Below are 13,524 nucleotides of genomic sequence, written 5' to 3' on the forward strand. Positions count from 1 at the left end.
GTGTGCCGGGCAGGCCTGGTGCTGCGAGCCTGTCAGCCATCGCCCCAGCTGCCGGCCTCTCCTCCTGCCCAGCACCGCCTCTGTGCAGAGGCTTCCCGGGTCGCCGGACCACGGACGCCGCCGCGTTGAGGTGAGGTGACAGTCGTTCTAGAGCCGGTGATCCGACCNCCTCTAAAAAGGGGCTGGGGTGTCTGCCTGGAGCTCGCTACCATCCTCCTCCCCAGCCTTGGCGTGGTTTGATTCCTTCCAGACCTCTCTCCAATCCGACCCAGCGGTCAGGAGAGGGAGACGACCCACGTGGGAAAGGGATGTTGAGGATTGGGTCCAGTTGCTTTGAAAGTCTTTTTTATATTGCAGAGGGAGGTGTGGGGTGCAGAGCCCCTGGCTTCTGTTGCTCCTGCTGTGTCTTTGTATCGTGGTGGGAGCCAGGGCCAGTTTGAGTTGTTCCTTGCCTGCTCCTGCTCCTGAGATTTTATTGTTTTCTGTGAGGGACGTAGGAAATGTACATGCCTGTCGTTGCTCTCCTCCCCGTTTGCCGTACTGACCAAGGGAAGCCATCGGAGATGGAATTTAGGGAAGTGGATGTGGAGCTAACGATTTCAGGGGGAAATGTGCGTGGAGGTCCTGCCTGGGTCAGTGCCAACACTATTCTGGGTTTGGAGATGGAAAGTAAACACTAGTGAACACTTGCAAGCAGCTATGAATATCAGGGACCTCTGTAGGCCTTATGGGTTTTATAGAAGCGTATAAGAATACAGCTACTTAGGGGAAATACTTTAATTTCAGGGTTTTTGTTTGTTTTGGGGGAGCTTTAAGTTTAGGATGGAAATCAAAGACCTGGGGACTTCCTGATTTTATCTCTACTTAACCATTGTTTCTGTAATTTCCCAGTGTGTGTAGTATACCTAATACTATTGGTCTTCAGTTACAGAAGTTGGCCCCACTGAATTTCTCTTTTCATTCTCCGCCCCCCCCCCCCTTCCAAAGCACAGATTGAGAAGGTTACTGGATTTGGTTGCATGGTTTCTTTTCCTCCGGGAGTAGTTCTCTGATTTGTCTGTTACTTCTTGGTGGGGATGCCTTGGATGTCTGTGATGAGTTCTGTGCTATCTGATAGGCAGTTTTTAAGGAAAGGATTGTAGTCCAATAGAGTAGGAGAGCAGCTGTAGTGTCCAGGTAGGTGCCTGCTTGCTACAGAGTAGCAAGTTTCTTTCCACTTCTCTTGCCTCAACTTCCTCATTTCTAGTAACAGGAGGACTTCTGTGAATCCAGGAATAATTAACAAACATTGTAAAATGGACATATAAAAGTTATCAACGTCATATTATTAGTTTACAATTCTGCCTGTGTTTACTTGTGTTGCAGAAGTTTTGTTTTGAATTAGCAGTGCAGAATAGAAATATATCAAGCATGATTTAATTGTTTTAAAATGGGAGGAAAGGTGGAGAAATGGTGGCATTTGATTTAATAAACTTACAGTTCAGATAATGACTAGGTTATGTCAAAGAACTGTCACTGTGGAAGCTGGCCTCAGAACTCTCTCATCTGATACTGACCTCTCTAAATTCTGTGAACAGGTTCAGGTGTAGATCACTGTGTAACATTCTATTTCCTTTTCAGTCAATGAGTAGGACCGTTTTTTTACCTGTCACACAGATGAGCTTAACAGGTCTAGGGCTAGTGTTTTTCTTTATTTAAAAAAAATTTTTTTTGGTAGCTCGTATCCTAACAGTCCTAGTTGAAGAAAGAAGTAAAATAAAAATTGTTGGAATTAGACATTGGAATTTAGTATTTCTAATTGGAGGAGTATTTTTACAATTCAGAAAAAAGGATGTTCTATTTTTATCTAGGATGTTTTTAAAGGTTAATAATAATAAAAGCTATGCATCGAGCATCTTCCCAAACCCTTCATAAAAATATTTCTATACCTGTTGAGGTGACTAACATTTTTAAAGGAAGTCTTCATTGATCTTCCACTTTAATGTATTTTTGCCCAACTAGTTGTTGTCTTTTTCATTAATTTTGTAATTTAGTGTTCACCATTTGAATGTGATAGACTAAGTGAAGGTGATGTTAAATAGGTAGGAAACTATGACAAATAGTTTTGTAAGGACATTGCATGAACATAAAGAATATTGATCTGATTGATAAGGTATATGTTCTTATGAGTTCAACCAACCAAACTTAGTTTGTATGCTCTAAGGGTACAATTCTCGTATCAATTTGTTATTAAAGCTACCCTAAGCCATCTAGTCTCAGGATGTTTTAAGAAGGAAGTGAAAAGTGGCTTCAGCAAGATGTTAAGTGCCTCATCCAAAGGTTAGTGTCCCATTTGTTTTGCCTTCCAAAGATGTTATTTGGGACTTAGGCTCAGTCTATCCTTTTGGCATGCCAAGCTCACTGTTCTTAAATTTTTTTTAAATGTTTTTTTTAAATTTATTTCTGAGAGAGAGAGAGCATGAGCAGGGGAGGGTCAGAGAAAGAGGGAGACACAGAATTTGAAACAGGCTCCAGGCTCTGAGCTGGCTGTCAGCACAGAGCCCGATGCAGGGCTCAAACCCACCAACTGTGAGATCCTGACCTGAGCCAAAGTCAGACGCTTAGCTGACTGAGCCACCCAGGCGCCCCAAGCTCACTGTTCTTTACCATAGTAGTGTTTATCATCACATGACATCAGGAATTAAAATTGCCTGGCAGTACGGGTTCTAACGTGGTCATCCCAGACAGAATAACCTTGTATAAATGGTTTTCATCTTTAAAAAAATTTTTTTTAATGTTTATTCATTTTTGAGAGACATTTTTGAGTGGGTGAGGGTCAGAGAGTGAAGGAGACACAGAATCTGAAGCAGGCTCCAGGCTCTGAGGTGTCAGCACAGAGCCTGACGTGGGGCTCGAACTCAAGAACCACGAGATCATGACCTGAGCCAAAGTCAGACGCTCAACCGACTGAGTCACCCAGGTGCCCTCTGGTTTTCATCTTTGAAATGATAATGCAAAAGTTTGAAAATTCTAACTGAATTCATGGAGTTAAATTTGAAAAGCAGATTTAGTTTTGGAGAATCTTCTTCAAGAAGTATAAGGTTTCATTTATGAATACTTGACTATCTCCTATTACAGAAATAGAGTGTACATTTGCTAAGGACATTCCTAAAAATTACTCTGTTTTTGTAGATAGCTTTCAAATTTGTCCTTAGTCATGTAAGTTGACACACATGTCTGTGTATATATTTACACACATGCCAAATTGGGATAGTAGGTTGAGTTCAGTAGGAATAATACCAGTATATTATCACTAGAAGGATAGATAGCTGGGTTTGTGTTTTGTGCTTCAGCATTTAGTGGTATTCCTGGCCCTGACAAAGCAAGCCACATAATATCCCTCTGATTCCATCTCATAAAAATCTAAGAATTTAAGGGGCGCCTGGGTGGCTGAGTCGGTTGAGCGTCCGACATCGGCCCAGGTCATGATCTCGTGGTTCGTGGGTTCGAGCCCCACATCAAGCTCTGTGCTGACAGCTAGCTCAGAGCCTGGAACCTGTTTCGGATTCTGTGTCTCCGCTTCTCTCTCTCCCCCTCCCCAGCTCATGCTCTGCCTCTCTCTATCTCTCAATAATAAATAAATATTTTTTAAAAAATCTAAGAATTTAATAGAGCATGTAAGTGTTGGAATGTAACTTAGGAATTTTTTAGTATGGTTTTCCAGTCAATACGGGAATATTTTATCTGATACTGACCTGATGTAGAGGCAGGCCATCATCTGACTTAATGCATCACAGGGCAACTAATTTTTATTTTATTCTATTTTTTTATGTTTGAGAGAGAGAGAGAACAAGAGAGAACAAGTGGGGGAGAGGCTGAGAGAGAGGGAGACACAGAATCTGAAAAAGGCTCCAGGCTCTGAGCTATCAACCCAAAGCCCCATGTGGGACTCAAACTCACAAACAGCAAGATCATGACCTGAGCTGAAGTGACACTCAACTGACTGAGCCACCCAGGCACTGCTTTTTAAGGGTTTTGTTTTGTTTTGTTTTGTTTTGTTTTGTTTTATGTTTGAGAGAGGAAGAGAGACAGGGCAACTAATTTTTGAGAGTTCTTCGTTATTTTCAATTTAAAACTATCTCCCTAAAACCACATAAGATGTTATAACTCCAAGAGGATTAGAAATTCCAGTTTCACATCTCTGCCAGGTAATACGAAATACAGTGACTTAATTTATCCAGGGGACTTGGGGAACAAAAAAAGAGCAATATTTCTTCAAGAAAGAAATTGTTCTTATCTTTGAGGCTCAGGAAGGAAGCTAACACACCTAAATTATGACTCCAGCTTTTTCTAAATGCTGTTCCATGAAATAATGTAATAAGCATGAATTGATTCATAATTCCAGAGCTTTTTAAAATTTATTTATTTTATTATTTTTTAAAAAATTTTAGGGGCGCCTGGGTGGCTTAGTCGGTTAAGCGTCCGACTTTCACTTAGGTCATGATCTCGCGGTTCATGGGTTCGAGCCCCGCGTCGGGCTCTGTGCTGACTGCCAGCTCAGAGCCTGGAGCCTGTTTCAGTCTGTGACTCCCTCTCTCTCTGACCCTCCCCTGCTCACGCTGTCTCTCTCTCTCTCTCTTCTATAAATAAATAAAAACATTAAAAAAAAAAAAATTTAAGTAGATTCCACACCCAACAAGGGGCTCGAACTAATGACCCCAAGATCAAGAGTTGCACAGTCCACCAACTGAGCCAGCTAGGTTTCCCCATAATCCCAGAGACTTGAATTTGCAAAATGGCTTTTTACTTGGAGGCTTCCAAATGTTCCTAGGGAATAATATTTGAAATAAACACGTGTCTCTTGTCTCCCAGTTTTGTAACTCCAATGTTCATTTAAATTCCTAGGGAACATTCATCCTGCAAAGGCTTAGTGTTTACACAGCATTGCATGGTATTGGGGGTGATAGATCTAAAACCATCAGAAGAGATAATAACTTTTCCCAGCTTCATTGAAGAGGTAACTCATAGTCAACTGTACAGTAACAGTACAGTTGACTGTTACTGTAATGACATGCCTGTTGTCTGATTAGATGTTCAGGAAGATATGGGATAATGTATCAGAGTGGCATGGAATTAATTTGGTAAAACTTTTTATGAAACTTATTTAAAATCCTCAGTTGCTGTTCACATAGTTCAAAATTTTTAACATACAAAGGGACATTTTTTCCCCCAATGTTGTTTTGCAGTCACCTAGTTCTACCCACCAGAAGCCAGCAGTGTTCTTAATTTCTTCCTTAATTTCTTTTTTTTAAATGTTTGTTTATTTTTGAGAGAGCGCGTGCGCATGTGCACCAGTGGGGAGGGGGGCAGGGAGAGGGAGACCCAGAATCAGAAGCAGTCTCCAGGGTCTGAGCCGTCAGCACAGAGCCCCACATGGGATTCGAACTCATGAACCATGAGATCATGACCTGAGCCCAAGTTGGTCGCTTAACCGACTGAGCCACCCAAGTGCCCTGAGGTGTTTCTTTCTTTAATTTTTCTTATTGTGGTAAAATATATATACATAAAATTTACCATCTTAACCTTTTAAGGACCTATAGTTCAGTATTAAATACATTTATAACCTTGTGCACCACTTGTATATCTTCTTTGGGTTTTTTCTTCCCACCAATCAGGAGGGAAATGCTGAAAGGATCCTTCTTTGAAGAATATAACTAGATCAAGGGGAAAAAAACCTCAAGTAGTAATACTGGAGTTCATGAATTGTCACACAATATCAGCCTACAACGAAGTTAATCAATCCCCCCTCTTAAAATTAAACCGACAATTAAGGATTACTAGATGTCTGAGAAAAACCTCCAACATGAAAGAATCAAAAACAAGTAACTATCTGTAGAAAAAAAAGTGCAGCTAGAAGAGAGGGATTATGTATAACAAGAAAATATTAAAAATTGGGGGTGGGGAAAGCAGGTGACATGATTTTATCTGTGGAAATGTTTTTTGCTGAAAGAGAGCCTGTCCTATAATTCACATGGAATCCTAAGGGACCCCCAAATTGCCAAAACAATCTTAAAAAAGAACAAAACTGGAAGACCCATGCTTCCTGATTTTAAAACTTACTACAAAGCTGCATATAATATAAAGACAGATATATAGACCTGTGAAACCAAACAGAGAGCCCCAAAAGAATGAGATCTTGCTATTTGCAATAACACAGACGGGCTTAGAGGGTATAAAGCTAAGTGAAATAAGTCAGACAAAGACAAATACCATGATCCAGGGGCGCCTGGCTGGCTCAGTTGGTTAGGCGTCTGACTTCAGCTCAGGTCATGATCTCACGGTTCGTAGGTTCGGGCCTGGCGTTGGGCTCTGTGCTGACAGCTAGCCCAAAGCCTGGAGGCTGCTTCCGATTCTGCGTCTCCCTCTCTCTCTCTGACCCTTCCCTGCTCACACTGTATCTCTCTCTCTCTCTCAGAAATAAACAAAACATTTAAAAAAATTTTTTTAAATACCATGATTCCACTCATGTGGAATTTAAGAAACAAATGAATAAAGAAAAAAAAAGACTCTTTTTTTAATAAGATTTAAAAAAGAATTTTTTTTTTTAAATTTGAGAAAGAGAAAGAGCACAAATGGAGGAGGGTCTGAGAGAGGGAAGAGAATCCCAAGTGGGCTCCGCACCTCTAGCAGAGCCTGATGTGGGACCAGATCCCACGAACTATGAGATCATTAGCTGAGCTGAAATCAAGAGTTGGATGCTCAACTGACTAAGCCACACAGGTGCCCTAAAAAACCAGACTCTTAAAAACAGAGAACAAGCTGGTGGTTGCCAGAGGAAAGGTAGGGGAAGGGAGAGGGGTGAAATAAAGGGGATTAAGAGTACACTTAACCATGATGAGCACTGAGTAATGCTTAGAATTATTGTATTATACTGTACACCTTAAACTAGTATCACTATATGTTAATTATATATCAATTAAAAAAAAAAGAGAGAGAGCCCAGAAATAAACCCTCTCATATATGGTCAAATGATGTTTGACAAGGTGCTAATAAGACCATTCAATGAAGAAAGGACAGCCTTTTCAACAAATGGTGCTAGGAAAACTGGATTTCCACATATAAACAAATAAGTCAGACACTTCCTTAAACACCATATTCAAAAATTAACTCAGAATGCATCAAGGCTCTAAAATTTAAAACCTGGACCAATAAAACTCTTATAAGAAATATAGGACAAAAACTTCATAACACTGACTTTGGAAAAGATTTCCTGGATATGACAATAAGAGCACAAGTAATAAAAGAAAAAAATAGACAAACTGGACTTCTAGAAAATTAAAAAGTTTTGCACATCAAAAGACACTATCAACACAGTAAAAAGGCAACTCAAAGAACAGGAGAAAATATTTGCAAATCGTGTATCTGATGATACGAGATTAATATCCAGAATATATAAAGAACTCCTGAAAGTCAACAAACCCAATTCAAAGCTTGGGTTTTGAATTGAATTAAGGCAAAGAACTTAAAATGATATTTCTTTAAAGAAGATATACAAGTGGCCAATAAGCACATCAATATGGTCAACACATTAATCATTAGGGAGATACAAATCAAGACTATAATAAGATACCAACCCATACCCATTAGGATAGCCACCATCAAAAAAACAGACAAGTGCTGGCAAGGATGTGGAGAAATTGGAACCCTTGGGGACCACTGGTGGGAATGTAAACTGTACAGCCACTATGGAAAACAGTATGGTAGTTCCTCAAAAAATTAAAAATAGAATTACCATATGATCCAGCAATTCCACTTTTGGATATATACCCAAAAGAATTGAATACAGGCTCTCAAAGAGTCTGTAAATCCATGTCCATAGCAACATTATTCACAATAGCTTAAACATGGAAAAAGCCAAGTGTGCACTGGTGGATGAATAGATAAGCAAAATGTGACATACACATACAATGAAGTATTATTCAGCCTGTAAAAGGAAGGACATTCTGCAATATGCTATAGTGTGGATGAACCTTGAAGACACTATGCTAAGTGAGATAAGTCAGTCACAAAAAAATGTATGATTCTTACGTGATGTCAAAATCACAGAGACAATAAGGGAGAATAGTAGTTGCCAGAGGTTGGGGGGAGCAGAGAATGGGGAACTCTTGTTTTATGGGTACAGAGGTTCAGTTTTACAAGATGGAAAAAGTTCTGGAGATGAACAGTGGTGGGCAAAGGTTATAAACCCAATGCAGGGCTCAAACTCATGAGCTGCAAGATCATGACGTGAGCCAAAGTCAGACGCTTAACCAACTGAGCCACCCAGGCACCCCTGTTGTATCTCATTTTCTTAAGTTTATTTATTTTGAGAGAAAGAGAGAGAGAGCACAAGCAGGGGAGGAGCAGAGAGCAAGGGAGGGAGAGAGAATCCCAAGCAGGCTCCACACTTGCAGCATGGAGACAGGGCTCGAACTCAAGAACTGTGAGATCATGACCCAAGTGAAACCAAGAGCTGGATCCTTAACCCACTGGGCCACCCAGGCGTCCCTGTTCTGTTTCATTTTTAATGACTACATCCAGCTTGGGGCTCAAACTCATGACCCTGAGATCAAGAGTTGCATATTCTACTGACTAAGCCAACCAGGTGCCTGCTCCTTCATTTTTAAAACGTTGATTATAATCAACTAAATTTATTTCTTAGTAGTTTGCTTGGTGGTAACCCATAGTTTGAAAACCACTGGTCTAGTACATCTTAATTTACAGAATCCTTTCATATACTCTTAGTCTTCACAGCAGTCCCTGAGGTACATGTGACCTTTTTATATTTCCAGATGAGAAGGCTCAGAGACGTTATGTGACTTGTTCAAGTTTGCACTGCGAGCATTTGGCAGAGTCAGAATTTGATCTTGAGTCCTAGATTTTGACTCTAGCTCCATCTCTGCACCTCTGGTTACATCTGATCCAAACTACTTTTCGCTTTTCTTCCTCTTCTCACTCCCCTTCCTTACCTCAGTTGTAGAGAATAATACTAGTTTAGACTACGTAATTTATATAATTGGACAAATCCAGCGTCTTCAATTAATGTATCTGCACAGTCCCCGGTCCTGTCGCTTGTCATTCAAGGTCGTCTCTTAGAAGTTCTGAATTTCTCCCCCACTGAAGACCAGTGGTTCTCAAGCCTGGATATATATCAGTGTCAGTCAACTGAGCAACTCTTTTCAGATCTCTGGGCCTCCAGCAATGATTCTGATTCTGTAGAGCTGGGGTGGAGTTTGGATATACATGTTTTTACAAATCTCCACAGGCCTGAAACTAATGTAACATTGTGTGTCAATCATATCCAAATAAAAAACAACTTTTTAATTTAAATAAATAAGTAGCTCCACTGGTGATTGTTATAATCAAAGTTGAGAGTTTTTACCCTGGATACCTTTAAGTCATTGGCACAGAAGGAAAACCCAGGATTTGGGAAGTAAGTAGAGACTCATTGGTCCCTTAAAGTTTTAGGAACTTAAATTAATGAGAGATCTGTCCTCTTCCGGCTTCCAACTTTGTGCATGGCTATAAACCATTTGGAAACATAATCAGAGCCTAACTGAGTTGTAGGTAATCTAGTGGTTCTCTTCTTCCCACTGCCTCTTTTTTTTTGATGAAATGTTGGAAGTTCTAAGGTTGGAATGTGCTCATCGAAGTATGCAATTGGAAAAGGCCACTTGTGAAATGGTAAGCTTGGTTATTGTTCATCACTCTCATGAAAAATAAGTCTTTGAATGTAATGTTTTTGACTTATAGATTTGAACAAATAGTTAAACAACTGAACTGTATGTTTCAAGTTAAATAATAGATTTGACTAGAGAAATGATACTTTATTATCAGTTTTGTATTATACTGAGCAAAACAGGAATTGTTAAAATTTGGGTTTCCTAAAAAAAAAAAAACACTTCAAATCTCTCTGTCTTTCTCTCTTTAGTTCTTTTTGGAGGTGGATATCTGCTCAGACAGTAAGACTTATAAGAGGTCAGTTAAAAATAATGCTCTTTCATGTTTACAGTGTCATAAAAAGTTTATGTTCATGTGCTAAAATATTAAACTGTAGGCTTTAATGTTAAAAGTTACCTTCTATGAAAGGACATAGGCAGATTTGGGGGCTATAACCTGAAGTGAATGGTCTGACAGTGGTAGTATTCCATCCGCTTTCTCCTTAATTCAGGGCTAGAATCAGTGGAAATGGGACGGGCTATAGAGTAGCTTCTAGAGTGTCTGGATAGCTACTCAGTGATTTTCCATACATGACCTCTCTTTTCTGATGGTTTGCAGGCTTGTGGCTGGGATACCGCTCAGTAGAAGTGCTCTTTAGCTGCTGACAGCTGAGCTGCTTCCAGTCTTTGCCACACTTTAAGAAGGCAGCCTTCATGTGCTTCTTGGCTAGGAAAGGAAAGTTTGAAGTTGAAGTTGACCTTATGGACCCTCTGATTTATTAGTTAATCATTTCTTTTTCTTCTCCCATGGAATCAGAGAATTGCTCCTTTCTCCTGAATTTTATTTTTTTGTGTAGTCATCTAATTTCAGTCAGACTATAGACTAGAAGAGTGCCTTACTTATTTCTCTTGTGAAGTAGGCAGCCATTATTTTATGTGTTAGTTGAGATGGAGTTGGGAATTTTGCGGGGGAGGGAGGTCTCCTGTTTTTTTGTTTTTTTAAGTTAATTATTTACTGCTCTAAAATGTGAAATAAGTAGCCTTTCTTGTTGCTGTACCTTTTAGTGTTCTTCAGACTGGTCAATCTGTTAGAACTTTTCTTCCTTCCCTCACTTTCTTCTTCTCTCCCTTTTTCCTCTTTTTAAATGATTTGGATTTTTTTTAAAGTTCTGGAAGTGAATGTCTTTATAAACTTTAGAGACATTTAAAAACAATTATTTTAATGAAACCTAATATTCCAAAGGAGAAATGTATAGTAAATTTAGATGTCAAGTTTTTCCTGTTCCATGATATTTTTATATTTGATTCTAGTTTTTAAAATAAAAGTTACTTAAGTAATCTCTAATTCACTTTTAAGAAATATCTATAAGTAATATTTTTAGCATTTCTGGCAATTTTTTATTACTGTTTCATTCTTCCAGCAGAGTGGTTCTCAGATTTCAGGACTTGTTAAAGTATAGATTACTGGGCCTCAACCTGTAAATTGTGATACAGTTAGTTTCTCTGTGGTAGGCCCAATAATTTGTACTTTTAACATGTGCTGAGGTGTTGCTGCTGCATCTGGTCTGGAAATTACACTTTTTGAGAACCACTGCTTTATCATTTATAAATACTGTTTTTTCTTTGTAAATGAATAAGCTCTGATTCACAAATTACATAACAATAATGTTGCATGTGGAATTTTAACAGGTTTAATGGTGATTCCCAAAGATATTAAAATCTTGATGTTTTGTTATCTTTTTAAAATTTATTTTTTAGCATTTTTTAAATTATTGAGAAACAGAGAGAGACAGAGCATGAGCATGAGGGGCAGAGAGAGGGGGAGACACAGAATCTGAAGTAGGTTCCAGGCTCTGAGCTGTCAGCACAGAGCCCAGTGTGGAGCTCTAACCCATGATCAGTGAGATCATGACCTGAGCTGAAGTTGGATGCTCAACCGACTGAGCCACCCGAGTGCCCCTATGTTTTGTTATCTAATGTCAAAGAACACTGCTTGCCACCTACTCTTACACTTCAAAGTGTACAACATAAACAACTTATTAATAATACATTTGTTATTTATTGATATACCATATTTTAGAGCACCTCAAAATAAGATTGGGAATATTGCTTTCTGAATTAAAATTGTTAGGATATAAGCAGTTCAATACTAAGTTGATGTGCAGTTCTGAAGGTTTTTTGTTTTTTTTTTTTAATAGGATCTTTTGAATGACAGAGTAAATACTGTTTAGTTTTGGTTTTATTTCTTCTTGTGGACTTTGAACCATGCTTTGATCTTTTAATTAGTTTGCTAGTTGTTGGAAATATCCAGTTATGACTAATAAGGCTCTATATCTAGAAAACTTATATTTAATTGAGATGACACCTCCCTTATTTTAATTAGAGATTTTGAATTTGATAGTAGATTCACTTTCTCCCTATCAATGTCAGCACATTAGAATCAAAAGCAGACATTCTTGGGTGAATTTTTAACAGATGTAATTTAAGAAAAAATTCATGAGGACCAAGTAAAGATTTCTTTCTTTCTTTTTCAACTATGAAACCCATCTGGAGTTTGCTTTAAAGCAACCTATATATATTTATCTGTATGGATATATATCAATATCAATATATTTTGTGTGTGTATATTTAACAAAAATACACTTAGGTAAAATTCATAGCCTCTCAAAATATAGTGTTTGGAACTAGGTGATTGTTATATAGTTTACTCTAAACACCTAGTTTGAAATGACATCCACTCTCCCCAATCCTTATACCACATTCTCCCCAGTACTGACAACCAAAATCACAGTATTACAAGCAGCTTTCATCTACTACAAAGGTTTCTCCATTGTTCATAATTATCTTTTGGATATTACCAAATTGATAAAGAGACTGGGAATGGCTTATAGTTTTTTGAAAGAGATTTCTTTGAGGAAAAGGGAGCTAATTTTAATTTTTTAGGCATAGTTACTATGATCTGGAGTTTCCTCTCTTGTGGAAAACCAAAGCCCTGAAATAGAAGAGCCAAAGAAACTAGTTCTCAGATGCTACCCTGCTTCCAAGTGCCTGCCATAGTATATTAGGAATAACTTATCCTCACATATAGGTTTTTATCTATAACCTAGCTTTTCTCACTTATTTTCTTCATAGCTCTGAGAGCTCATTTTGAAGGAATAATGGGTGAACCATCCCCCTTGGCCAAACCTCTGGAGCTGAACCAGCACTCTCGGTTCATAATTGGTTCTGTGTCTGAAGATAACTCAGAGGATGAAATCAGCAACCTGGTGAAGCTGGACCTACTGGAGGAGAAGGAGGGCTCTCTGTCACCAGTTTCCGTTGGCTCAGATACACTCTCTGATTTGGGGATTTCCAGCCTACAGGACGGCTTGGCCTTGCACATGAGGTAAGACTGAAATTTTACTTGACCTTATTGACCTATTGGTTTCACTGATTTTATTCTGGAAAGAGCAAGAATAATTTTAGCCAGGATTGCTCCACCTTTTCTATATCACTGGACTTAAAGGTTTGATGAAGAAATGGGAAATAATGCATTTTGCCTGGAGTGCGAGTTTTCAAAGTGTCTTTTCCTAAATGTTCCTCACAACTGTTTCTTTCTACATACTGGGTGTTTTAGTGACATCTAGTAAGTGAGAGGTGAGAAATCCTGGTTTCTGTACTACTTTGACTAACATTGTTGTAACTATTTTAATGGCTTTAATATCCAGAATCTATAAGGAACTCACCAAACTCCACACCCGAAAAACAAACAACCCAGTGAAGAAATGGGCAGAAGATATGAAAAGACACTTCTCCAAAGAGGACATCCAGATGGCCAACAAACACATGAAAGGATGCTCAGCATCCC

At 38.8% G+C, this 13,524-nt stretch overlaps 1 protein-coding gene across 7 annotated transcripts in view; it reads left to right on the top strand.

The window, feature by feature from the left end:
* Positions 1-13,524, top strand: part of ACACA (acetyl-CoA carboxylase alpha) — a 270,686-nt gene that overhangs the window by 44,856 nt on the left and 212,306 nt on the right. For 4 of the 7 annotated variants that reach the window (XM_077745587.1, XM_077745586.1, XM_077745588.1 and 1 more), the window contains exons 1-3: positions 118-130; positions 9,950-9,996; positions 12,810-13,062. In XM_077745587.1, coding sequence (XP_077601713.1) covers positions 12,836-13,062 — 227 coding nt within the window. In that variant the 5' untranslated portion in view covers positions 118-130; positions 9,950-9,996; positions 12,810-12,835. Of the gene's footprint in view, positions 1-45; positions 131-9,949; positions 9,997-12,809; positions 13,063-13,524 lie in introns of those variants that run through there. The other 3 variants (XM_077745589.1, XM_077745584.1, XM_077745585.1) reach the window with 3 other exon arrangements.

The sequence above is a fragment of the Crocuta crocuta genome, unplaced genomic scaffold (assembly GCF_008692635.1).
Source record: "Crocuta crocuta isolate KB4526 unplaced genomic scaffold, BGI_CrCroc_1.0 scaffold333, whole genome shotgun sequence".
Classification (NCBI taxonomy): Eukaryota; Metazoa; Chordata; class Mammalia; order Carnivora; family Hyaenidae; genus Crocuta; species Crocuta crocuta.